Source organism: Symphalangus syndactylus, chromosome 16 (genome assembly GCF_028878055.3).
Source record: "Symphalangus syndactylus isolate Jambi chromosome 16, NHGRI_mSymSyn1-v2.1_pri, whole genome shotgun sequence".
NCBI lineage: Eukaryota > Metazoa > Chordata > Mammalia > Primates > Hylobatidae > Symphalangus > Symphalangus syndactylus.
The window spans coordinates 23,326,846-23,350,593 of NC_072438.2; the positions used below are offsets into that span (position 1 = coordinate 23,326,846).

Consider the following 23,748-nt stretch of genomic DNA (forward strand, 5'->3'; position numbering starts at 1 on the left):
TGGAGACCAGCCTGGCCAACATGGTGAAACCCTGTCTCTACTAAAAATACAAACATTAGCCAGGCATGGTGGTGGGCGCCTGTAATCCCAGCTACTTGCGGGGCTGGGGCAGGAGAATCGCTTGAACCCAGGAGGCAGAGGTTGCAGTGAGCCAAGATCACCGCACTGCAGTCCAGCCTAGGTGACAGAGTGAGACTCTGTCTCAAAAAAGAAAAGTTCAGATCATATGCCCTGTAAGGGAGGGTTGGAGGAAGGGATCCATGGTGTCATCTTTGTGCATTCAAGTGGTAAGTGGAAAATATTAACTAGTGGGGGACTATTACATAAGAAGAAAAATATAAAGATTAATTAGTGGAAATAAAAGTAGTAAAATCAGCATTTTTCAAAAAATGTAAACCAGTCACAGAGACCTCATGTAGAGAAAGAATAAAACACAGGAAAGAAGCCAGGAGAACTGTGGAATATTATGTCATATTGCAAAAGTGAAGTGTGCCAAGAATACAGGGGATCGAATGGAGCCAAGGGTCCAACTGAGGCTGGATTGTGTATTCTGAAACGATGGTTGCCCTGCAATGGGGCCCTTCACCTCATGGTGATGGCATCATAATGAGACACACTGCAGTGATCAGTAGCAGAGCTGCTGATGGTCTAATTGGCTCCATCTAGGAGAAGGTCTGAGAAAAATCTGGAGTTACAGCAGCTAACAGATAAAACGAGGCCTTACAGAGAAGAACTTGATAGATTTACTAAAAATGTAACACTCTGGAGTGCTTCTGCATATGGAGCTTCTCCAACTGACTTGGAGATTGGTGCAGATAATAAGCCATCTGGGGGCATGTCCTTACTGTCCCACCCATTCCTCCTGATGGCATTACTGTCTGAATACAACCTGAGCCTGGAAAAGGAGGAGGCCCATTCTCCTAGCAAGCTGTATATTGGTTTGGAATAAAAACAATTATCCTTGCCTGCTACTTTGATTAGCCTCCCTACCCAGAAGATTAGTCCAGGCAAGAAAGCTGAGTGTCAACAACTTGACCACAAACAGTTGTAAGCTCATCTCCATGGAAACCATAGTAACACAACTCAACTTTCCACACTGAGATGAGCTCTTAGGGCTGGAACAGTGACCAGCACAAATACAACATGGACTGATTATCTGAGCGTGAGCGCACACTATTGCTGTTTTTATTGGCTATTTCTCTTCTCTGGTTTTCAGGTCTATGAAATTATTGGACACAGTAGTCCCACCTTGCTAGCAGAAGTGTTTCTGCCTATTCCTGAGACTACTGTTGTCACTGGAAGGGCTCCTACTGAAGAAGTGGAGTTTAGCAGTAATCAGCATGTGACACTGGACCACGAGGGAGTTGGAAGTGGTATAGAAAGCTAATATCTTCAATGGTTCACTGTTTCATTGTCAGATTTGAATGTGTATATATCTATTTCACTTCCCAGACAACCATAGAATTATAAAATTGATATCAAAAATTCAAATTCAAACAATGATGCTATGCAACTTTTTGCCAAGTTGCTTTTTATATACTGTTGGTGACAATGTAAGTGCATATAACTCTGCAACTACGAAGTAGTTTGGCAGTGTAAGTTAAGAATCTTGAAAATGACCTTTGGTGCCTTACTTTTATTTCTAGAAATCTTTCCTAAGAAAATAATTTGAAATGAGGACAAAGATGTATGCATAAAAATGTACATCACAGTGTTGTTCATAAGCCCAAAAAGTTTGAAATAATTATAACGGGGAGATTTTTAATTAATATTCTCTCATCTCCTTCTATAATTCCAATTGGATATATGATGGATCTTCTCACTCCTTCCTCCATGTTTCTTAACCTTTCTTTATTACCTTTGCTGTCATTTTCTTTCACTGCTACAATCTATATAATTCCTTTAAATTTGTCCTCCAAGCCATGAATTCACTTTTTGGCTGTCTCTTCTTATTGGAACTAATCCTTTCTGCTTTTCCTTCCAATTACTGTATATTTCAACTCTAGAAATTATGTTTAGTTCTTTCCCAATCTGTGTGGTCAGTTCTGACAGCTTTTTTTTCCTTTCCTCAGACTCTCAGTCATTTCTTTTATACATTCATTCATTCATTTATTTAAATATATTTAAAATATTCTTAAATATTAGGTATCTGATCATTCCAATACCTATCTGCTTATTGGTCTGATTCTGTTGCCTCTTGTTTATGGTGTCTTGCTTCCTCATATGTCTGTTTTTTTATTGTGACTTATATCTGGAACTTTATTTGCATTATTTATTTGAGGCCAAATCCAATCCTCAGGTCTAGAGACTTGGGTTTTAGTTCCAGCTCTGATATTGGCAAGCTGTGAGACTCTGGTAGTCATGTAATCTCTCTGCATATCATTTTCCTCATTTATAAAATGGATCTATTAATAGCTCCTTTAATGTCTTATAAGGTTATTTTGAAGATCAAGATAGGATGTTCAATATGAAGGAAAGATCTAGAGTTACTTCATTTAATGCTTGAAAATCTTCTCCTTTAGTTGATTAAATAACTGCCCAGAGCGTTTTTACCATTAAATTCCCATTGGTAGAGGCCAAATCAGTGAGAGTTTACTGTAGCCACAACAGCTTAGTAATAATTAACATGTGTTGTGTGATCACTATTTGCCAGGCACTGTGTAAGTGCTTTGCAAATATTAACTTATTTAACTCCTGTTCCTCACTTCTGTCTTATGGTGCTTGCACTTGTTCCTTCTGCCAGTAATGCTCTTTCCCAAAATAATACACCTCTACCTCTACTTCCTCATTTTCTCCAGCCATTTACTCAAAAGTTGCCTTCATTGAGGCCTTCCTGGCCACCCCTTCTAAAAGTTTATCCCCTCTCCACTCTCCAAAGCACAAATTTTCTATATACCTTCCCTAATTTGTTTCTCTTTAGCACTTGCATACTAGTCTCTAACATACTAAGTATGTCTCTTAGTATACTAACATGCTTACACACAGTCTCTAACATACTAAGTATGTCTCTTAGTATACTAACATGCTTACACACAGTCTCTAACATACTAAGTATGTCTCTTAGTATACTAACATGCTTACACACAGTCTCTAACATACTAAGTATTTCTCTTAGTATACTAACATGCTTACACACAGTCTCTAACATACTAAGTATGTCTCTTAGTATACTAACATGCTTACACACAGTCTCTAACATACTAAGTATGTCTCTTAGTATACTAACATGCTTACACACAGTCTCTAACATACTAAGTATGTCTCTTAGTATACTAACATGCTTACACACAGTCTCTAACATACTAAGTATGTCTCTTAGTATACTAACATGCTTACACACAGTCTCTAACACACTAAGTATGTCTCTTAGTATACTAACATGCTTACACACAGTCTCTAACATACTAAGTATGTCTCTTAGTATACTAACATGCTTACACACAGTCTCTAACATACTAAGTATGTCTCTTAGTATACTAACATGCTTACACACAGTCTCTAACATACTAAGTATGTCTCTTAGTATACTAACATGCTTACACACAGTCTCTAACATACTAAGTATGTCTCTTAGTATACTAACATGCTTACACACAGTCTCTAACATACTAAGTATGTCTCTTAGTATACTAACATGCTTACATACAGTCTCTAACATACTAAGTATGTCTCTTAGTATACTAACATGCTTACACACAGTCTCTAACATACTAAGTATGTCTCTTAGTATACTAACATGCTTACACACAGTCTCTAACATACTAAGTATGTCTCTTAGTATACTAACATGCTTACACACAGTCTCTAACATACTAAGTATGTCTCTTAGTATACTAACATGCTTACACACAGTCTCTAACATACTAAGTATGTCTCTTAGTATACTAACATGCTTACACACAGTCTCTAACATACTAAGTATGTCTCTTAGTATACTAACATGCTTACACACAGTCTCTAACATACTAAGTATGTCTCTTAGTATACTAACATGCTTACACACAGTCTCTAACATACTAAGTATGTCTCTTAGTATACTAACATGCTTACACACAGTCTCTAACATACTAAGTATGTCTCTTAGTATACTAACATGCTTACACACAGTCTCTAACATACTAAGTATGTCTCTTAGTATACTAACATGCTTACACACAGTCTCTAACATACTAAGTATGTCTCTTAGTATACTAACATGCTTACACACAGTCTCTAACATACTAAGTATGTCTCTTAGTATACTAACATGCTTACACACAGTCTCTAACATACTAAGTATGTCTCTTAGTATACTAACATGCTTACACACAGTCTCTAACATACTAAGTATGTCTCTTAGTATACTAACATGCTTACACACAGTCTCTAACATACTAAGTATGTCTCTTAGTATACTAACATGCTCACACACAGTCTCTAACATACTAAGTATGTCTCTTAGTATACTAACATGCTCACACACAGTCTCTAACATACTAAGTATGTCTCTTAGTATACTAACATGCTTACACACAGTCTCTAACATACTAAGTATGTCTCTTAGTATACTAACATGCTTACACACAGTCTCTAACATACTAAGTATGTCTCTTAGTATACTAACATGCTTACATACAGTCTCTAACATACTAAGTATGTCTCTTAGTATACTAACATGCTTACATACAGTCTCTAACATACTAAGTATGTCTCTTATTTCTCTTAGTATTGCTTCTCTCCCTGACTCAAATATACACCCCATGAGATCAGAAGTTCTTTTCTTTCTCAGTTTTTAGAACAGGGATTCTTACCAGTTTTGCTTCTTTAGCGCTATCTTCAGTGCCTGCAGTAGTGCCTGGCATGAAGTAGAAGCTCAAATAAGTATTTTGAATGACTAAGTAAATAAATGTCTTTGAAATAACTCTGCAAAGAAGGTGCTATTTAGTATCCCTGATTTATACATTAAAAACTATGGCTCAGAGAAGTTAACTAATTTGTCCAAGGTCACAAAGCTGTGAAGCAGGTGGACCCACTCGAGAGTGCATCATGAGAATGTCTACTCTCTGCCATCAGAGACAGAGCTGAGCAGCTGTCAGCATCATCACCTGAAGAAATTCAGTGACACTGGCTTGAATCACGTGCTCCATCTTCATCACCCCCACCCACTCCAAGTTCCATTTGTCTACTATCTGCTTGCTTGCCAGGACTAGGCTCAGTCCCTCTTTCTAAACAGCAGCCTGTTTAATCTGTTGTTTCCCTAGGAGTGCCCTTCTCATTTGAAGCTGATGGCAGTAACCAGCTGACTCTGATGACCTCAGGGAAAGTGTCTCATAGTGTGGCATGGGCCATTGGAGAAAACGGGATACCTTTAATTCCTCCATTGTCACAGCAGAACATCGGATTTCGGAGGTAATACATGGCAAGAGTAAATTGCTGAGCAATGTTAGTGCTATCATTGAAGATACCCAAGGGGAAAGAAAGCCTGCAATATCATATTCTTTCCTTTTACTGTCAGGTGCCAGTATTTTCAAGAGTTTTTTATTCTTAAGGTAAAAACAAAAAATGTTTTATAATAACCTCTAGTTCAAAAAATTAAAATATTAATAGCCTAAGAAATATTAAGTGTTTATCGGTATTAGATACAGTGAAAAGAACTTAATCTTCACAGTAACTCTAGGAGGTATTCTCTCCCCTATTTTACAGATGGGGGAGATGCACAGCATCACAGTTGTATATATTTGGCCCTTAGTAAAGGTTTGTTGCTAATGATGATTGGTGTAGGATCTGCTGTTTACATGAAAGTCCCCATTCTCCAGTCTCCTCCCTTGATCGCTATATCCTTGAGTCTCTACTCAGAACAGAAGAAAGGCACTCTGGGCCTCACCCTAGGCCAGCCCCTCCCTGTGTTTGATGCTTGTCCCTGAAGCTTAGATTGTGGTAGCCCGTGGCCTGGGTCTTCCTCTGTCAGAGCCTCTCTCTGTCATTCCCCAGTAGATGTGTCTACAGTCAATCATTTCACCATTCCAGGCCTCAGGTGCCTCATCTCTAAAATAAAAGGATTCATTGTGATCATCAAAAAGACACTTTGCAAGTCACAGGCTGTCATGTTCAACTTGTGGAAAAACAGAATTGGGCTCGTTTAGTTCCCTTGATGCCCTCAATCCCCATAACGACCACACATGTCCATGTGATAAAAACCACAAGGAGATGCTGCTATGTGCTTTCTAAGTTAGAAGCCACTTCCAGTGGAGGCCTGACTATGCCTTTGAATGTAAGAAGTCTGCATTCATTTCACTTGTGTTTAGTGCTAGAAAAATCTCCTGGGGAGTAAAGCTTTCAACTCCTCAGGATAGAAGGTAAAACACAATGTGAGTAACAAGATATGCAGGACTATTAATAAAGCCCCAGCTCAACCTTGCTGACTACTGTGGCTTCCTTTGATTTCCATGTGTCCAAAGCTGGTGCTTAAGTTCGTTGTTTAGTACTTGGTTTTAGGCTGGGCATGGTGGCTCACGTCCATAAGCCCAGTACTTTGGGAGGCTGAGGCAGGCAGATCACATGAGATCAGGAGTTTGAGACCAGCCTAGCCAACATGGCAAAACCCCATCTCTACTAAAAAAAAATAATAAAATCAGCTGGGCATGGTGGCGCATGCCTGCAATCCCAGCTACTTGGGTGGCTCAGGCATGAGAATCACTTGAACCTAGGAAGTGGAGGTTGCAGTGAGCTGAAATCGCACCACTGCACTCTAGCCTGGCCGACAGAGCAAGGCTGTCTCAAAAAAAAAGAGTTGGTTTTGTTTCTTTTTCTTTTGGTTTGTCCTCAGCTATAGTGGGCCCCAGCGGCCTGGGATGTGAGGCTTTGTGGGCTTCCAGCACCACATACAGAGGCTCCTCTTCACTGGCCAGAATCCAGGGACTGAGGGGCACTTTTATGTACTGGACAGAGTTGTAGGAATTAGTCAGATCTGCAGTCCTCCCATTCCTTTTTCTTTATTGTCCTTATAATATGTTTAAAAGCCATCATCATGTAAAGAAAAATGACAAAATCCTTCCTTATGATAACATTTTCTCTCATGGAGGATAATAGCTTCCTTAAGTGATGCCGTCTCTAGAACTTGAGGTCCTGATGCAAACTGTTCTGTGGTCAAGTCAGTCTCATGGAATCAACTGTTCTTTTCAGTGCTTTGAAGAAAGCAGATGCCATCTCATCTATTGGCACATCAGGACTGACGGACATGAAAAAATTGGCCAGGTGGGCAGCAGAGTCCAAGCTTGACCCAAATGACCCCAACAATGCCCCTTTGATGCAGCTAATCTCGGTATGTAGCAGGAGGCACATACGCCATTTCTTGACTTGGCCTTTTACACAATTTTCCTTTACACTGTCTTCTCCTACACAATACTGTTTAAGAACATGGGTGCTGGGTTGAATGCCAAGTTTGAATTCCAGCTCTGCTTATTGCCTGGCTATGGGACCCAGGCAAATATTCAGTGCTTCTAAGCCCTGTGCTGCTGTCATAGTGCGGTCATGAGGAAATGAACAGCTGCAGATAAACACTTAGCTCGGCTGGGCGTAGTGGCTCATGCCTGTAATTCCAGCACTTTGGGAGGCCAAGGCAGGAGGATCGCTTGAGCCCAAGAGTTCGAAACCAGTCTGGGCAACATGACGAAACCCTGTCTCTGCAAAAAATGTAAAAATGTGCTTGGCACAGTGGCGCACGCCTATAGTCCCAGCTACTAAGGAGGCTGAGGTGGGAGGATCAATTGAGTCCACAGGTTCAGACTTCAGTGAGCTGTGATCTTGCCACTGCACTCCAGTCTGAATAGAGTGAGACTCCCATCTCAAAAACAAACAAACAAACAAACAAAACCCCTTTATCTGGGCACACAATTTGTGAGCAGTAAATATTGCTGTTGTTGTCACTCCTACCTCCAACCTCTGTAAAACTCCTAAAGGTTTTGTTTTCCCTTCTCCAGAGAGGAAGCTGAGTTCAGAAACTCAGCGTTATTTGCTTAAGGTCACTCAGCTAACAAGTTGATTTGATTTCAGGACACTTGCTTTTTTCATCACAACTTAAAGCACTGATGCGGCATTTTAGGGAAAATTTGTTTTGTTTTCTTGTTGTTGATTAATTAGTTATCATTTAGCTTTCACTTAAGTATTTACCAGATAAATTGCTCATATCTACCATAATATTCAAAATTCTTTCAGTGAATTTACAAATAAATTGGAACATTAGTTTATTTTTCTTGGTATCGAATACAATTGGTTTTATTGGCAACTTCATTATTCACACAAAACCATAATAAACAAGTAGGTAAATCCAGAGGGTAGCCCTAGCAACACATCCTTATGATCATGGCTATCAGTATGTGTTTATCAATAGGATAATTGTAGCCGGTATGAACATTTTCATTTTGGTTCTAGTTTTTCCGAGTCCCATAACAAACCTTGGTTTATTCTGACTTTTATCTTTATAAACTCTCCTTCAACATGATACACCTTAGTGTGCCTAACAGAAATATTAAGAAGATTGGGTCATATTACCTAAAATGTAGTCTATTCCACGTAAAGTTTTCAAATCACATTTCAATAGACATGTCACTTTCATTATTTTCTTTTTAACTATATGTTTTCCCATCAAAGAACAAAACGGGGATTGCCTTCTTGACTGGTCTCTTGTTATGAACCAGGATTGCCTTTCCCATGCAAGGCCCCAGCACATCTTGGGGCACTGGCTTTCCCTCTGCTCAGGAGGAGGTTACAGCCAGCAAAGCACCAAGCAGAGAGGCAGGCAGCACCTGGGTGAGGTGCAGTCCACATCTGCTCAGCTTCTCAGAGGTGTCAGACTTGGCCTTCTTGAGACAATGCACAGGGGCCTTGGAGGCTGGCTGGGCTCGATCCATCTCTGGCTAACTTTTCTCAATGACCAAGGCTGTGAGGTGCTATTCAGGGTCAGGAAAGCATGGCTGTGGAGCCAAGTAGAGCTGACCAGCTGCCTCTGAGGCCTTTATCTGCATATGCGCATGACATTAAAAAGTCATATATTCGATTTTATATATGATATGTATATGGGTAATCTTATTTCTAGTAGGCACCTAGTAATACACTGTAGTCTGGCACAAATCCCTTCTTTTTCAGTCTGTATATTTGCATAATAACACTACTAGGGAAGCATAAATACCAAAAGTGAAACATATAATTTTTATTGTTTGGAAAATGATTTGTGGTATTGTTTATAGCTACTAAATGAATATAATAGCATGTGACTCGTTATTATTATATTTTAAAGTATTTTGTCTTTCAAGTCTTTTAATCTAAAACTGTTAAATGTTCCTTGACACTCAGTGCCAAGTTTCTTTGGATGAGATCTGACTGTCATCTGGAGTTTTGCATTTTCCGTTTTTTATAGGTTGCTACCAGTGGTGAATCCTATGTCCCTGATTTCTTTAGACTGGAGCAGCTGCAACAGGAGTTTAACTTTGTTTCAGATCAAGAATTAAATAGGTCCAAACGATTTAGGCTTCTTCATCTTAGAAGCCAAGAGGTGCCAGAATTCCGAAATTATAAGCAAGTTCCAGTCTATGACCGAGAAATTACGGAAAAGATATTCCAGGTAAGAAACTGCCACAGAGGGGTTAATAAAATAACAAAGTACCTGCTGTGCTGTTAGGTATACTACTGTATATGTATTTTGTTTTTGTTATGTTGTCACCAGCAATAGGGGTTTCTATTTTATTTCACTTTTATACATAACCTTTCCATGCTTTTTCTTGAATTCACCATTTAAATAATCTCTCCGCCTCAATATAATGATATATAAACTAATCAGTAACCAGGATTCTGAGTCAACTGAACTACGTACAATTAGAATTGTAGGGTTGAAAAATATCTTAGGGGTAAATATGGCTAATAATATGGCTAGTTAATTATTAATTTGGCTAATTATTGAATGCCTTAGTCAGGAATTCAATTCCATTTTAATGTAGTATTTACTAAGTGTCGTGTACTCAGCACACTGGTAAAGCACTAAAGAGAAAACTAGAGGGATAGGATCTGAATAGCCATGGGATGGGTGGGGCAGGAAGGAGGTAAAGGAACAGGGCTGGGCATTCATCCTGGTCAAGGGCAGCAGGAGGAACAAAGACTCAGAGGAGGGCAGATCGCACCTCCACGTGTGAGGTGGAGGAGCCTTTGAGGAACTGCAGGTAACAGGCCTGTGTAGGTGGGGCAGGCCAGTGAAACCAGACGCATGCACTTTGTTTTTCTTTTTCCCTGCTTTTCATGAGCTGTAGACACATGCACTTTTATTAATACTTAACAAGGTAAATGGAGAGCCATCAGGAATTAGTACCAGGAATATTTTTCATGCCAAAACTATTCTTGAAGAATATGGTTGGTTATTTGGTTCTTCTCTGCATTAGTTTGGACTTTGATCACAGGAGATAAAAGCCAATTTTGAACTACCTTAGGCACCAAGGGGAGTTTACTGGATGATGAAATCTCAAAATAGCATTAAATATCTAAAAACGTGTGAATGGCAAGAGTGCATCTGTGCCTGGCCTGCTGCCAGGACCCTTCTCCATCCTCTCTCAGCTTCTTTGATGTGTTGACATCATGCTCCTCCTTTGCAGACAGGTTTTCTCTACTTGACCACATGGTCACCAACATCATACAAGTTCACATCGAGTATCTTCAGCCAGCAGAGGTGTGTCCCCCGAGCCTGAGTTAGGTACCACTACCAGGCATTCAACTGTGACCAGAGAGTGGGATTAGAGGAGAACATAGCAGTTCCCAGGGCACACACATAATTTTGTTGACAGAAAAGGGGAGAGGCCTGAGCAGACAAAGCCAAATGTATGCATCACTCTCCTCCAAGCAGATGACCTGACCCAGCTACAGCCAGATGTTTTATGATTATGGTAATGTTTTAACTGAAACTTTACTTAAAATAGAAAAGGCAAAACTTAAGCAGGAGCTTTGGCTAAGTTGCTTGGAAGAGCTTCTCTGTGGTCTCTATTTCTTCCTGACTTAACGTTTTAACTTGTAACTACTATACAAAATTCTCTTCTACTAGTAAGGCATTTCAGCCACCTGTCTCAGAATCCTGGTTACTGGATCAAAGACCAATTCTGAACCAAAAGTTAGGAAGAAGGTGGAAGAAATATTTAAAACCACAATTTATAACTTAAATCATATGTGATAAATAATTCCCTGATCTTAAGAAAAGCACCAGAGAGTGCTTTAAAATCATTGCCTCTTTTTAATTTTAGGACTATGAGAAACGGTTACGAGACAGAAATGTAATAGAAACCAAGGAACACATAGACACCCATAGGGCCATAGTAGCCAAGTACCTCCAGCAGGTAAGAAAAATCATATAAAACTGTCTTCATAGGGAGAAAAAAGCCAGCACCCTAAGGTGGAAAGTCCTCTACTCTTTTAAGTATCTATGTGAGCTTATGCAAGCCACTTAGCTTGCATAAATTTCCTCATAAACACAAATATATAATTGATTGACAACTATCATCACCTTTCAAATATATGAAACAACTAGGCTATGTTCTGGTTTATTATCAGCGGTTATCTTTTAATGGGTCATAATTATAAGGGATTCAATTTCTAAGTCATGTTTTTTCTAATATTTGAATATTGCATTGCATTACAATGATTACCTTTGTAATCAGAAAAAAAAACAAAAGTTTTTAAACCATATACTAACTGCCCTTATGCACTAGAAAACTAAAAATTAAAGCTGAAACATCCTTTCGTTTGTCCTTTTTCCTTCCTTTTTTGTTTCCTTCTTTCCTTCCTTCCTTCAATAAACTTAACTTGCCACAAATGCTACAGTGACTACAGTGCATTTTCCCCATCCAGTGTATCTACCCTGTGGCTCATGTATTATTTTAAAAAATGACTTAAGAGGTTATTTATTTATTTATTTATTTTTATATATTTGAGACAGGGGGCTGGCTGGCTTTGTCGCCGGCTGAAGTGCAGTAGTGTAGTGTGATCTCAGCTCACTCTAACCTCCACCTCCCAGGCTCAAGCCATCCTCCCACCTCAGCCTCTCGAGTAGCTGGGACTACAGGTGCACACCACCATGCCTGGCTAATTTTTATATTTTTTGTAGAGATGGGGTTTTGCCATGTGCCCCAGGCTAGTCTTGAACTCCTGAGCTCAAGCAATCCACCCACCTTGGCCTCTCAAAGTGCTGGGATTACAGGCGTGAGCCACTGCGCCCAGCCAGAGGTCCTCTGGAATTAAGAAGTGAATCATTCTGAATAAGGGAATAACTTAAGAATCAGTTCTTAAGTATGTGTGTTTTGAGACTGGCCCTATTTTTTGTAATGGTTAATTCATTAATTCAGCAAAATTTTGCCATCTTATATGCCGGGAACTTTACCAGGAACTCCAATATTGCAGTAAGCAAAACAGGAAAACCCCTGACTTTAGGGAGCTTACAGTCTAGTACAGAAAGCTAGAGGGTTTACAGCAAGAGGAGACCAGCATTGCAGAGGAAAGTAACAGTTGGGCTGGAGGATTGGGGGGACACTGAAATGACATTAGGGTAAAAACTTAGAGTGTGGAGAGTGAACTATTAAGTTTAAATAATAACATTTTAAATAAGCTGATTTCTTCCCCCAGGTTAGAGAATCAGTGATAAATCGTTTCTTAATTGCAAAACAGTATTTTCTTCTTGCTGATATGATAGTAGAAGAAGAAGTTCCCAATATCAGGTAAAAATAATCAAAGCCATTATTATCACTTCTTATAAAAATTATTATTTGTACTCTATTATATGAAAGGTGTCATATAAGATTTTTAAAAATCATTGTATGGTATGCATTTGGGCCAGGAATAATGTGTTAAGCCTGGTTAATACCTGATGATGACATTAGTTGAGGGATTTCTATTAGAACAAGTCTTCCTAGGGCCTCTCCCATCGCATCCCAACGAAGCCCATCTCACTTCCCCTACTTCCAAATCACCTTCATTAGCCTTTGCCATTTTCTCATTCCCGTTGAACTAAACCTGACAGCATTTCCCTCCTGCAAGTACTTCTCCTGTTTTCCTAGTCTCCCAGTGCCAGACATTCCCTTACTCTCCTGACACATGGCAGTAGAGCTGGCTGAGACCCCACCCACAAGCTTCTGGGGTAGACAAGGAAACCTGGTTCCAGCACCACAGCTGGTGGGCAGAGAGCTGGTGCATGTGCTTGGTGAGAGTGTAGAACAGCAGGGAAGATTTGATATTCACACAGATATTGGGAATTGACTGTATTTGCTTGATTGACTCATTAGTTTGGATTAATTGTCAAATGGCTTCAACTAGGGGTATGGATACAGAAAAGATGAAAGATAATTTCCCATACTGGTGGTCTTGTGCAGGCCACATGACCTTTTCTGTGATTAAGTCTCTTGGTCTCCTAAAAAGGTTTTTTCTATGCATGTACTTTCTCTCCACCATCAAGTTGGGAAGGAGACAAAAAAAATGTGCAATCCATAGCAGCCCCTTTCCACATATAGAAAGGAGGCTACACCCACATAAATCCATGCAAAACCTCTCTCTCTCTGTTCCAGGCCCACAGTCCAGTCATTGAATGTTTTCAAAGTGATGAAAATTACACTTAGAATAGATGATGATTTTTCATATTGTTTTTTTTTCTTTTCCTTCCTTTTTTTCTGCTTTACTTTCTGCATTAAGTTCTGAAGGCTCAGGGTATGTTCTTTCTTCTTTTAATTTCAGTTCCCTCTTGGCTTTAAGATGTTTCTGTATTTGATAGTCCTGGCTGACATGGTGCTCCCATGCTGACTGCTATGGAGACATCAAAGTCTCAGGGAGGACTTACCTCCAGGGGAGGGAGGAAGCATTGACAATGGAAGAGTGTTGTCATGTTAGGACCTCTAACAAAGTTCTGTCTCTGAGGCCCCCTAGTTTGGGTTAGGTAGGTGTCCTAGCAGAGTGATTAAAAACATGAGCTGTGTAGTCACAGTGACCTGAGTTTGAACCCCTGCTCTCCCTCCTACTACTAAGGAACCTTCAGCAAATCATAACACCTCTCGTAGCCTCTAATTTCTTCATCTGAAATACGGGGTAAATATTATACGTGTAAAGATTAGAAATGTTACATGTAAGGCACCCAGCACTCTTCTCAATACATAGGAGGTGCTTATAAATGGTAGCTATTTTGTGTAAAACCTTGGAGAACAAACAGGAACAACAGCTCCTGGAATCCTGGAACTTCCTTGGGTTTCCTTATAGGAGCTGTCAGCAGTGCCTAGACAGGAGCTGCAGAGACCTCAGCCTCGGCTGGCATGTGCCTCTTGCAAAGAGGGGCTCCAGTCAAGAGGTCACTTAGCCAGCTCTGATCCTCAGGAAGGAAGCAGAGAACCATGTGCATTATAGCCTGTGGCCAGCTCTGCAGAGCTGGCTTTGTTCTTTGGCTGTTTCACACAGCCATTAACATCAGCTTCCAGATACAAAGTCACATCTTTGTTTCTGTTTAGTTTCTGGGCCAGAATTTATTTGGTCCATGAGCCTTTCTCCTATGATTCACTGACTCTGCTGCTTTCATCTTCCAGGAAGTGTTTCTTGCATATCATCTCCGTGAAAGGTAGAGACATGAGAGAAGGAGCCTCTTGCTTCTCCCCTAACCCCTTCCTCCTCCCTATACTTCCTCCTCTTCTTCCACCTTAATCACTGGCATCAACCCAATAGTTACCATTTTAGGACATCTACTAAACGCTAGACCAGTGTCAGGGTGCTTTACACACACTTCCTTCTTCAATCCCTTCAACAATCCAAAGAAGTAGGTATCATTATCCACATTTTACAGATGATGAAACAGAGACTTAAAGAGGTGAAATAATTTGCCCAAGGGCAAAGAGTGGAGCCAGGATTCACACTCAGTTCTAACTCCAGAGTGAAAGAGATAACCCAGGAACTGCCTAAGCAGCTGTACACACCCACTGTCATGTGAAGGGAGCAGGCTAATAGGAGATCAAGAGGTTTGGAAGAGAAAGTAACCCTTCCAGCTGGAGTAGCTGTCTCTCTGGGGGAGGTGGACACTGGTGCCAAGGGATGGGTAAAACTGCAACCAACTAGCCAGACAAGGAAGATGCAGGGAGGCATTCCCTCTGCAGGACTGGCCCAAGCAAATGTGAAGGGTGGGAGACCATAGGCATGTTTGAGGAACTGGTGGGTGAGCAAGGTAGAGATAAGGCAGGAAACGTAGGGGCCAGAGCATGGCTTTTCTTCCTCGGATAAGCAGCAGCTAGAATAAGTTTTAACAATCTATGCAGTAGGATCTCTCCCATTTGGGAGAATTTCTAGACTATTTCCACCCACCTTCAAAGGACAAGCAGTTTTTCAGGGGCCTGTGCAGGACCATGGGGCAGAGTTCGGGAAGTCATATCACAATTTTGCAGACCTTTCTTTTTCTTAGAGTCCTGATCCTGTTCTGTAATCATTAGCATTTTGGGCCTAAGCCTTTTCAAGCTGGCAGAACAAAAGCGACCATTGCGGCCAAGGAGAAAAGGTCGGAAGAAGGTGACAGCCCAAAATCTGTCTGATGGAGACATAAAGCTGCTGGTGAACATTGTCCGAGCTTACGACATTCCAGTGAGGAAGCCGGCAGTGAGGTGAGAGCCCTCCCAACAGCCCGAGATGCAGTGTGCAGCGTCCCAGCCAAGTCAATCGCTCCTTTACAGCACACCCACTCTCATTCTTAACATGGTTATTGTTCAGCAGGGGGCTGAGGGTCCTTGCAAAGCCAAGGCCCTACTGTTTGCAAGTAATAGATTCCGATTCCATCAATTCAGGCTAAAGGGGGGATTTATTAAGAACATCTCAAATAACTCAGGACAAGAGGTATAGCTGAATTACATGGTAGACTGCAGGGATAAGATAGTTCTCCTGAGGCCCTATGGTCTCTCACTTGCCTCCGAGTTTGCTTCATTTTTCTCCATGTGATGGAAGTGGCCCATGCAGCTAGAGGACCACCAATTAAGCATCATTTTCTCCAGAGAAGTATGAAGGTACTAACTTGGTCAGGTGTTGATCCATGGTCTAATCACCGATAGCCAGAGAGACAGGGTCAAAAGCACCAGCCCCAAAGATAGGAACAGATCTCAGAGAAGTGGGTATGAGCTGGGGAGATTCACAAAAGGTGTCTGTCCAAGGTTCTGAAACATATGTGCTGTGAACATAAAAATGTGGCTTCCCTTTCATCTGTTCTGAGAAATGTGTTATGATTACTAGAATTCACTACACTAGGGGCAACAGGGAGCCTTCAGCCATTGGGAAGATGAGTCTGAAGAAACAGAGAAGGAAGGACCAAAAATTAAAACTTCTTTTTTTTGTAGAGACAGGGTCCTGCTATGTTGCCCAGGCTGGTCTGGAACTCCGGGCCTCAAGCAATCCTCCTGCCTCAGCCTCTCAAAGTGCTGGGATTACCAGTGTGAGCCAATGCACCTGGCTGAAACTTCTTTTTGTAGTGCCCTTACCAGTGTAATGGGAGAAAGTAGCACTTAACGTGCATTCACCATGTTTCAAGCACCATGGTAGGCAGGTTCACATAAAAGATTTCATTTATCTGTTACTGCTATTACTATCTCCACTTCACAAAAGGGGAAATGGAAGTAAAGAGAGTATAAGTGGCGTGGCTAAGGTCATTCAGCGCTACCTGTTCCCTTGGAAGAGCACTGTTCCAGCCCTTGGAGTCTTTTCTCCCTAGGTTCTTCCCCTTTAATTTAGTTCTGTCTCTCTCCTTCCTCTCACCCCATTATTTTGCCTTATATTTTTTATTTTGAAACAGGGTCTCACTCTGTTGCCCAGGCTGAGTACGGTGGTGCTATCACAGCTCACTGCAACCTCGACCTCCTGGGCTCAAGTGATCCTCCCATCTCAGCTTCCCAAGTAGTTGGGACTACAGGTGTGCCCCACCACGCCAGGCTAATTTTTTATTTTTTATAGAGGCAGGGTGTCCCCATTTTGCCTAGGCTGGTCTCAGACTCCTGGCCTCAAGTGATCCTCTGCCTCTGCCCCCCAAAGTGCTGGGATTATAGGCATGAGCCACTGCACCCCGCCCCTACATATTTGTGTGTATGTGTGTCTTTTTATTTTTTAACTAATTCTTTAACCTATTAGAGAGCATCTACCATCATCAACTATTCCTAATGCTTTGTTACTTGTAAATGTCCATATAAGCTCTTGAATCTGCTGTGGCATTGCTTTCCTGAGCTCACAGCCTACCCTTTCACCCTGATTGCCTCAAAGCTCAACTGGGGTGAAAAACTATTTTTTAAAGAACATATAGGTGCTTCTTGTAGTTTTCACCTCCATAGACTATTTTTAAGTGTTAAATCATTTTATTCAACTAAATTAAGGGAGCACAGTTGATCCTACATGCTACACATTCAATGCAGATACATCGAGACAGCTCAGACATCAACTGTTCCATTAAGCCTGCCCAAGTCTTCACCATTTACCTTTGCATTCATCCACATAGGGGTTTTTTGTTTTTTTTTTTTTTGCCTCCCTCACTGTTCTCATACAGCCTCTGACCATCCCTCTAGTCTAATACCTATCTCACTTTATTGAGATGATTTGTTTATGTGTCTGCCTTCCAGTCTAGTCTGCAGTGAAGTGTTATCTTCTTCATCTTAAAAGCTCAAAGTCTAACATGGGGCCTAAAATATAGCTACTAAACAAATGGGTTCTTGGGGGATTTTTAATTTTACTTCTTAGAGCCAGGGTCTTGCTGTGTCACCCAGGCTGGAATGCAGTGGTGCAATCATAGCTTATTGCAGACTTGGAACTCCTGGGCTCAAGAGATCCTCCTCCCTCAACCTCCCAAGTAGCTAAGACTACAGGTACACACCACCAAGCCCAGCTAATTTGTTTTATTATTTTTTTAGAGATGGGGTCTCATTCTGTTGACCAGGCTGGTCTTGAACTCCTGGGCTCAAGCGATTCTCCCACTTTGACCTCCCAAAGTGCTGGGAATACAGGCATGAACCATTGCATCCAGTCACAAGTGTTTGTTTAATAAAGTAACTGATAGTTTTCCAAAGAGAAAAGAGCTTTTCTATGGTAGCTGTTGCATTAAATGTTCCACTTACCTTTGTCTGAAACCTTAGCTGTGAAAGGTAATAGTCTATAGAAAGAGACTATTCGTATTTTGCCCAGTGATGAATGTGAAATACTTGGCAAACCATAAGGCTCAATACAAATATGTAAGTATGTTGTTAGGGTGATGGTGGAGGTATCTGGAAGAGGCTCTCTGGATTTGATCTTCATTTGTTCCTTTAAGAACAAATGAGAAGGGAGAAGAGGATAAGACTCGCTGATCCTAACTCAAGCTAGGAATCCCTGCACCTCCCTTTCCTGGTGAGGCTTGGCAGGCCCCAGGAGATTCGTTGCCTGACATGTGTAGCTTGGGGTTATTGGAGAGTGCAGGTACAAAGAACATACAGTGGGGAGAACCTGGACTGGATGGAGATGGGGCAGGCTGGTCAGGAAGCTCAGGATCTCCTACCTGTGAGGGATTGAGGCTCTCACCTATGGAGGGAAAGGCAGGTCCCCCATTCAGGCGCCCCCTAGAGGGGAGGAGAAAGGAGACATTTTCCTTTGTTCTCAGCACACAGGCCTAGGCATGGAAGTTGGGGAAGGCTCTAGCAATCTCTAGGTGACTCTGTGGGGACCAGAGCATACTAAAGGCTTCTGCAATGTCAACAAGCTTAAGGGAGAATGTTTGTCACCACAGCCACCAGGCCCATATATCTTTGGAAAAAAACATCTTCTCAAGCTGGGCATGGTGGCTCACACCTGTAATATCAGCACTTTGGGAAGCCAAGACAGGAGGATCACTTGAACACAGGAGTTCAAGACCACCCTGAGCAATATACTGAGACCTCTGGTCCCTACAAAAAAATTTTTAAAATTAGCTGGGCATGGTGGAGTGTGTCTGTAGTCCCAGCTACTCAGGAGGCTGAAGTGGAAGGATCGCTTGAGCCTGGGAGGTTGAGGCTGGAGTGAGCCATAGTCATGCCACTGTACTCCAGCCTGGGCAACAGAGCAAGACTCTATCTCAAAAAATTTTTTAAAGATAAAAATAAGGCTGGGCGCAGTAACTCATGCCTGTGATTCCAGCACTTTAGGAGGCCAAAGTGGGCAGATTACTTGAGCTCAGAAGTTTGAGACCAGCCTTAGCAACATGGCAAAACCACATCTTTACTAAAAATACAAAAATTAGCTAGGTGTGGTGACTCACACCTGTAGTCCCAGCTACTTGGGAGGCTGAGGTGGGAGGATCACCTGAGCTTGGGAGACAGAGGTTGCAGTGAGCTGAGATTGCACCAGCCGAGATCATGCCACTGCACTTCAGCTTGGGTGACAGAGTGAGACCCTATCTCAATAAATAAATAATCGTCTTCTCAATACATAATTAGACTTCCTCTATCATTAATTTCTTTCATACATTTTCCCTCCTAGCAAATTCCAGCAGCCGTCGAGGTCTTCAAGGACATTCAGTGAAAAGCATGCTGCTTCCCCAAGCACGTACAGCCCAACCCACAATGCTGACTACCCCCTCAGCCAGGTGAGAGATGCTGGACTTCAGCTTTCCATCTTGCCCCTTATGTTTTTAAGAAATGCCTGTAAACTTCATGGATAGTCTGCTCTCTGCTTCATTTTCTTTGGAAACATACTACTTGGTAAATATACTCTATTTTTGCTAAGAATAAAATAATTTGACTAACCATTGGGAACTCAGAATTTGCCCTTGATTTTAAGGTTTTAGTACGTCCCTTTGTTGAAGTCTCTTTTCAACGAACAGTTTGCCATACAACTACGGCTGAAGGACCAAACCCCAGCTGGAATGAAGAACTAGAACTTCCATTTAGGTAAGCATATTTTCCTCTTTAAAGAACTATAGGACATTTTGAAGAAATGGGAAGAAAGCAGGCTCATGAGAAACGGCTAAGGTGAAGGGTTTTGTAGCTAGTGAGCGGCAACAAGATCCAGGTGTCCTGACACCAAGTCCCATGCTTTTCCTCTTGTACCACAGCTGACTCCCTTCAAGAATAAAAAGGAAAAATGTCCAACTTTTAAAACCCCAGATTCATTGTTGGGACATCCTATGCTCCTCCAGGCTCTGGCTTCTTAAAGCCCAAAGTTTTTCATTCCCTTGACCCCAATGACCTACACTGCTTTCCTTTCCTCCTCGTGTCCCCTCAAGTAAATCTGAAACTCCTTAGTTCCCACAAATCATACTTTCTTCCTCACCAGAAAGAAATAGGCATTTCAGAAGTTTGGTCAAAGGATTTTAGATATTTAAATGGTTCTTATTATTTCAGTACTTGAAGCAACCTTGGAGATTATCTAGTCCAACCTCTACCTTTATGGAGAAGAAACTAAAACCCAAAAAGGGAAGGTGACTTACTTAAAGCCACACAGTAAATTAGAGACAGAGCAAGGATTAGAACTACTTAAGTCAGGCTGAGCATGGTGGCTCACACCTGTAATCCCAGCACTTTGGGAGGCCAAGGCGGGCAGATCACTTGAGGCCAGGGCACATGCCTGTAATCCCAGCTACTCGGAGGCTGAGGCAGGAGAATTACTTGAACCCAGGAAGTGGAAGTTGCAGTGAGTCAAGATCACGCCACTGCACTCCAGCCTTAGCGAGAGAGCGAGACTCTGTCTCAAAAATAAATAAATAAATAAGAACTAGTTAAGTCAGAAGAAGGTAACAGCTACCACTATTATGCACAGAACAAGCAAAAAGAACAAGAAAACATAAAGTCAAATGTTCAACAAAATACACCTATTACCCCAGACGCCAGCCCTGCCATGCAGAGGCACGGTTGCTCCAGGCTTAGCTAGACTCAGAGTGGGTTACGTTGCAGGAGACCTTACCCCTGTATTGCTTTACTTATATACAGAAAAAGTGAGTGTGAGGCAGGGACCATTCAACCAACCAGCCAGTAGGAGGTTTATCACTGGAGAGTGGTTTTGCTGGAGAAGCACCCTTCTGAGGCCCAGTTGCTTAGAAAGTCCATATACTAGCTCCAGTGTCAGCTGGAAACCTTGCAGCCTGTCCGCTAAGCCAGCTCAGTCTTGGCAAGCTGCCTCCTTGAAAAGCTTACCACAAGGGTGTGGGGGAATATGAGACTCACCAGGACAAGCCAGCAGAGGGTTTGTCTCTGCATAGAGTCTCTAATCTAATGCTCTGTCCATTTGAATGTAGGTATTATAGCATCCCTGTACAAGAGAAATCCTAGAAATGAAAGCAATGCTTTTAATTCTAACATCTATGCTCATATTTGGGTATTTTTCAAATGCTGACATTTGAATGCTCATAATTTCTATGTTGCCTATTTTCACAGTCCCTGGTCATGTGCTGTCTTGCAGGGCTCCTAATGGAGATTATAGCACAGCCAGTCTGCAGTCAGTGAAAGATGTTGTGTTCATTAACATTTTTGATGAAGTACTGCATGATGTCTTAGAGGTAAGTTCTCAGTTTTAAGAAAGACACTTGTATTCACTTTCATATCCTCTACCCACTACGTAAGTTCCAATCACATTGTTACCAGAAAGCGGTCCCGATCTAGACCCCAAGAGAGAGTTCTTGAATATCACACAAGAAAGAATTCAGAGCGAGTCCACAGTGCAAAGCAAAAGCGAGATTATTAGGAAAGTAAAGTGGTGAAAGAATAGCTACTCCATAGACAGAACAGGGTGTTCTCGAAAGTAAGAGGAAGAATGCGTTTACCCTAGGTACAATGCTTATTTAGATATAGGATAAAAAAAGATCATGGGAAGATGTGCTCTGCTACAGGAGTTTGTGATAAAGGATTAATTTCCTAAATTACTGTATTTTGCAAGAATCTATTTATTATATTTAAAGCAAAATTAGGAATGCCTCTGTTCTCAAGATATCGGGATATCAGGACACTCCTAAGTCTGGGTCTGTTTAGTAAATATTATCAGTCTGTTCCCTTAACTGTAAAACATCTAGAGGCCAGGAATGCCTAACTTGCTGGGAATGCAGCCCAGCAAGTCCCAGCCTCATGTTTCCTAGCCCTCACTCAAGATGGAGTCGCTTTGGTTCAAACGCCTCTGGTAACATTTTCCATCTTTCTTGTGTTTGAAATATTTGAAACTTGACATGTATAAATGAGGACAGGGGAGAGGGAGAAGGAGCTAGTTTTTTTATTTTCACTTGAGTGTCTGCACTGTGCCAGAAATCGTACTAGGTGCTTTACACACACTGTCTGATTTAATTCTAAATAATCCTATAGAGTGTTAAATCTCTAGTTTATTGATGAGAAAACTGAGGTTGAGAGAGGTCAAATGACTTTCCTAGGGCCACAAAGCCATTATGTATCTGTACCAGAATTTGATTAGGTCTGTCTAATGTAAGTTCACATGCTTTCAGCTAAAATCTTGCTGCTTTCCTGCTGCCAGATTAATTAAATGAGTTTCTGGAGTTCTTATGCAATTATTACTTCCCACCCTTCCTTTAGGATGACCGTGAAAGAGGAAGTGGAATCCATACTCATATTGAGAGACACTGGCTGGGATGTGTGAAAATTCCATTTAGCACAATATATTTCCAAGCAAGGGTAAGTATCTAAAGTCAGAGGTCCGTGAGAGCAGGGAACTTCTCTATCCATTTTTCCTATTAAAACGTTCTTTGTGGGCCGGGCATGGTGGCCCACGCCTGTAATCCCAGCACTTTGGAAGGCCAAGGAGGGCAGATCACCTGAGGTCAGGAGTTGGAGACGAGCCTGGCCAACATGGTGAAACCCCATCTCTAATAAAGATACAAAAAATTAGCCAGGCGTGGTGGTGCACACCTGTAATCCCAGCTACTCCGGAGGCTGAGGCAGGAGAATCGCTTGAACCAGGGAGGCTGAGGCAGGAGAATCGCTTGAACCAGGGAGGCGGAGGTTGCAGTGAGCCAAGATCGCACCATTGCACTCCAGCCTGGGTGAGAGGGTGAGACTCCATGTCAAAAAAAAAAACAAAAAAAAAAACAAAACTTTCTTTGTGTGGCACATCCTCAACACTGGAAGAATATATATGCAAAGCCCATAGAAGGCTCAAAAGAAACAAACCTCTAAAGCCATTGATCTTCTGTCATATTTGCATTAAGTGTCTATGTTCCTTAGAATTAGTAGTTAATGTATGACTGTTCAAATCTGATAATTTTTTAAATATTAAATTAAAGAATAAGGTGGGATAAAGTGGAAACTTGTCAAAACAACAAAGGTGGAATGGATAGATGCCTGAAAGTAACTTGAAGAAAACAGGGTGGTTGAAAGCCCATTCAATCAAGTGCTTTCCATTAATATTTCTACAAGTCCTCACTATTTAAAACATGAAAAATGCAGAGACATGCTTAACAAAGACACCCTTCTTCAGAGTTAGTGGTTTGATTAAGGGGATCCATTAAGTTGACAACTCTTGAACGACTTAGTAGCTCTAATCTAGGACAGTTAAACGTTCTGAAATCACTTTAAAGTCCCAGTATTAAGTCCATGGCAACAGGAGGCTTTGAATCACTGTAATGTCCACACAGGGTAAATGCTGTCTGGACCACAGACTCTCCATTAAGACCAAGACCAATGGTGTGAACCCGGGAGGTGGAGCTTGCAGTGAGCCGAGATAGCACCACTGCACTCCAGCCGGGGCAACAGAGCGAGACTCCGTCTAAACCAAAAAAAAAAAGACCAAAACTCAAGTCTGAGAGGCTTGAAT

The 23,748-nt window shown here is 41.5% G+C and overlaps 1 protein-coding gene across 3 annotated transcripts in view; it reads left to right on the forward strand.

Moving 5' to 3' along the window:
* CC2D2A (coiled-coil and C2 domain containing 2A) overlaps nucleotides 1-23,748 on the forward strand; it is a 136,547-nt gene that overhangs the window by 82,847 nt on the left and 29,952 nt on the right. For 2 of the 3 annotated variants that reach the window (XM_055245539.2, XM_063619406.1), the window contains 11 exons: nucleotides 1,217-1,373; nucleotides 5,241-5,388; nucleotides 7,162-7,300; nucleotides 9,395-9,598; nucleotides 11,256-11,348; nucleotides 12,631-12,722; nucleotides 15,459-15,626; nucleotides 19,480-19,585; nucleotides 19,780-19,889; nucleotides 21,397-21,493; nucleotides 22,512-22,610. In XM_055245539.2, the coding sequence (XP_055101514.1) occupies nucleotides 1,217-1,373; nucleotides 5,241-5,388; nucleotides 7,162-7,300; nucleotides 9,395-9,598; nucleotides 11,256-11,348; nucleotides 12,631-12,722; nucleotides 15,459-15,626; nucleotides 19,480-19,585; nucleotides 19,780-19,889; nucleotides 21,397-21,493; nucleotides 22,512-22,610 (1,413 nt within the window). Of the gene's footprint in view, nucleotides 1-1,216; nucleotides 1,374-5,240; nucleotides 5,389-7,161; nucleotides 7,301-9,394; nucleotides 9,599-11,255; nucleotides 11,349-12,630; nucleotides 12,723-13,689; nucleotides 13,705-15,458; nucleotides 15,627-19,479; nucleotides 19,586-19,779; nucleotides 19,890-21,396; nucleotides 21,494-22,511; nucleotides 22,611-23,748 lie in introns of all 3 variants that reach the window. The other variant, XM_055245538.2, reaches the window with a different exon arrangement.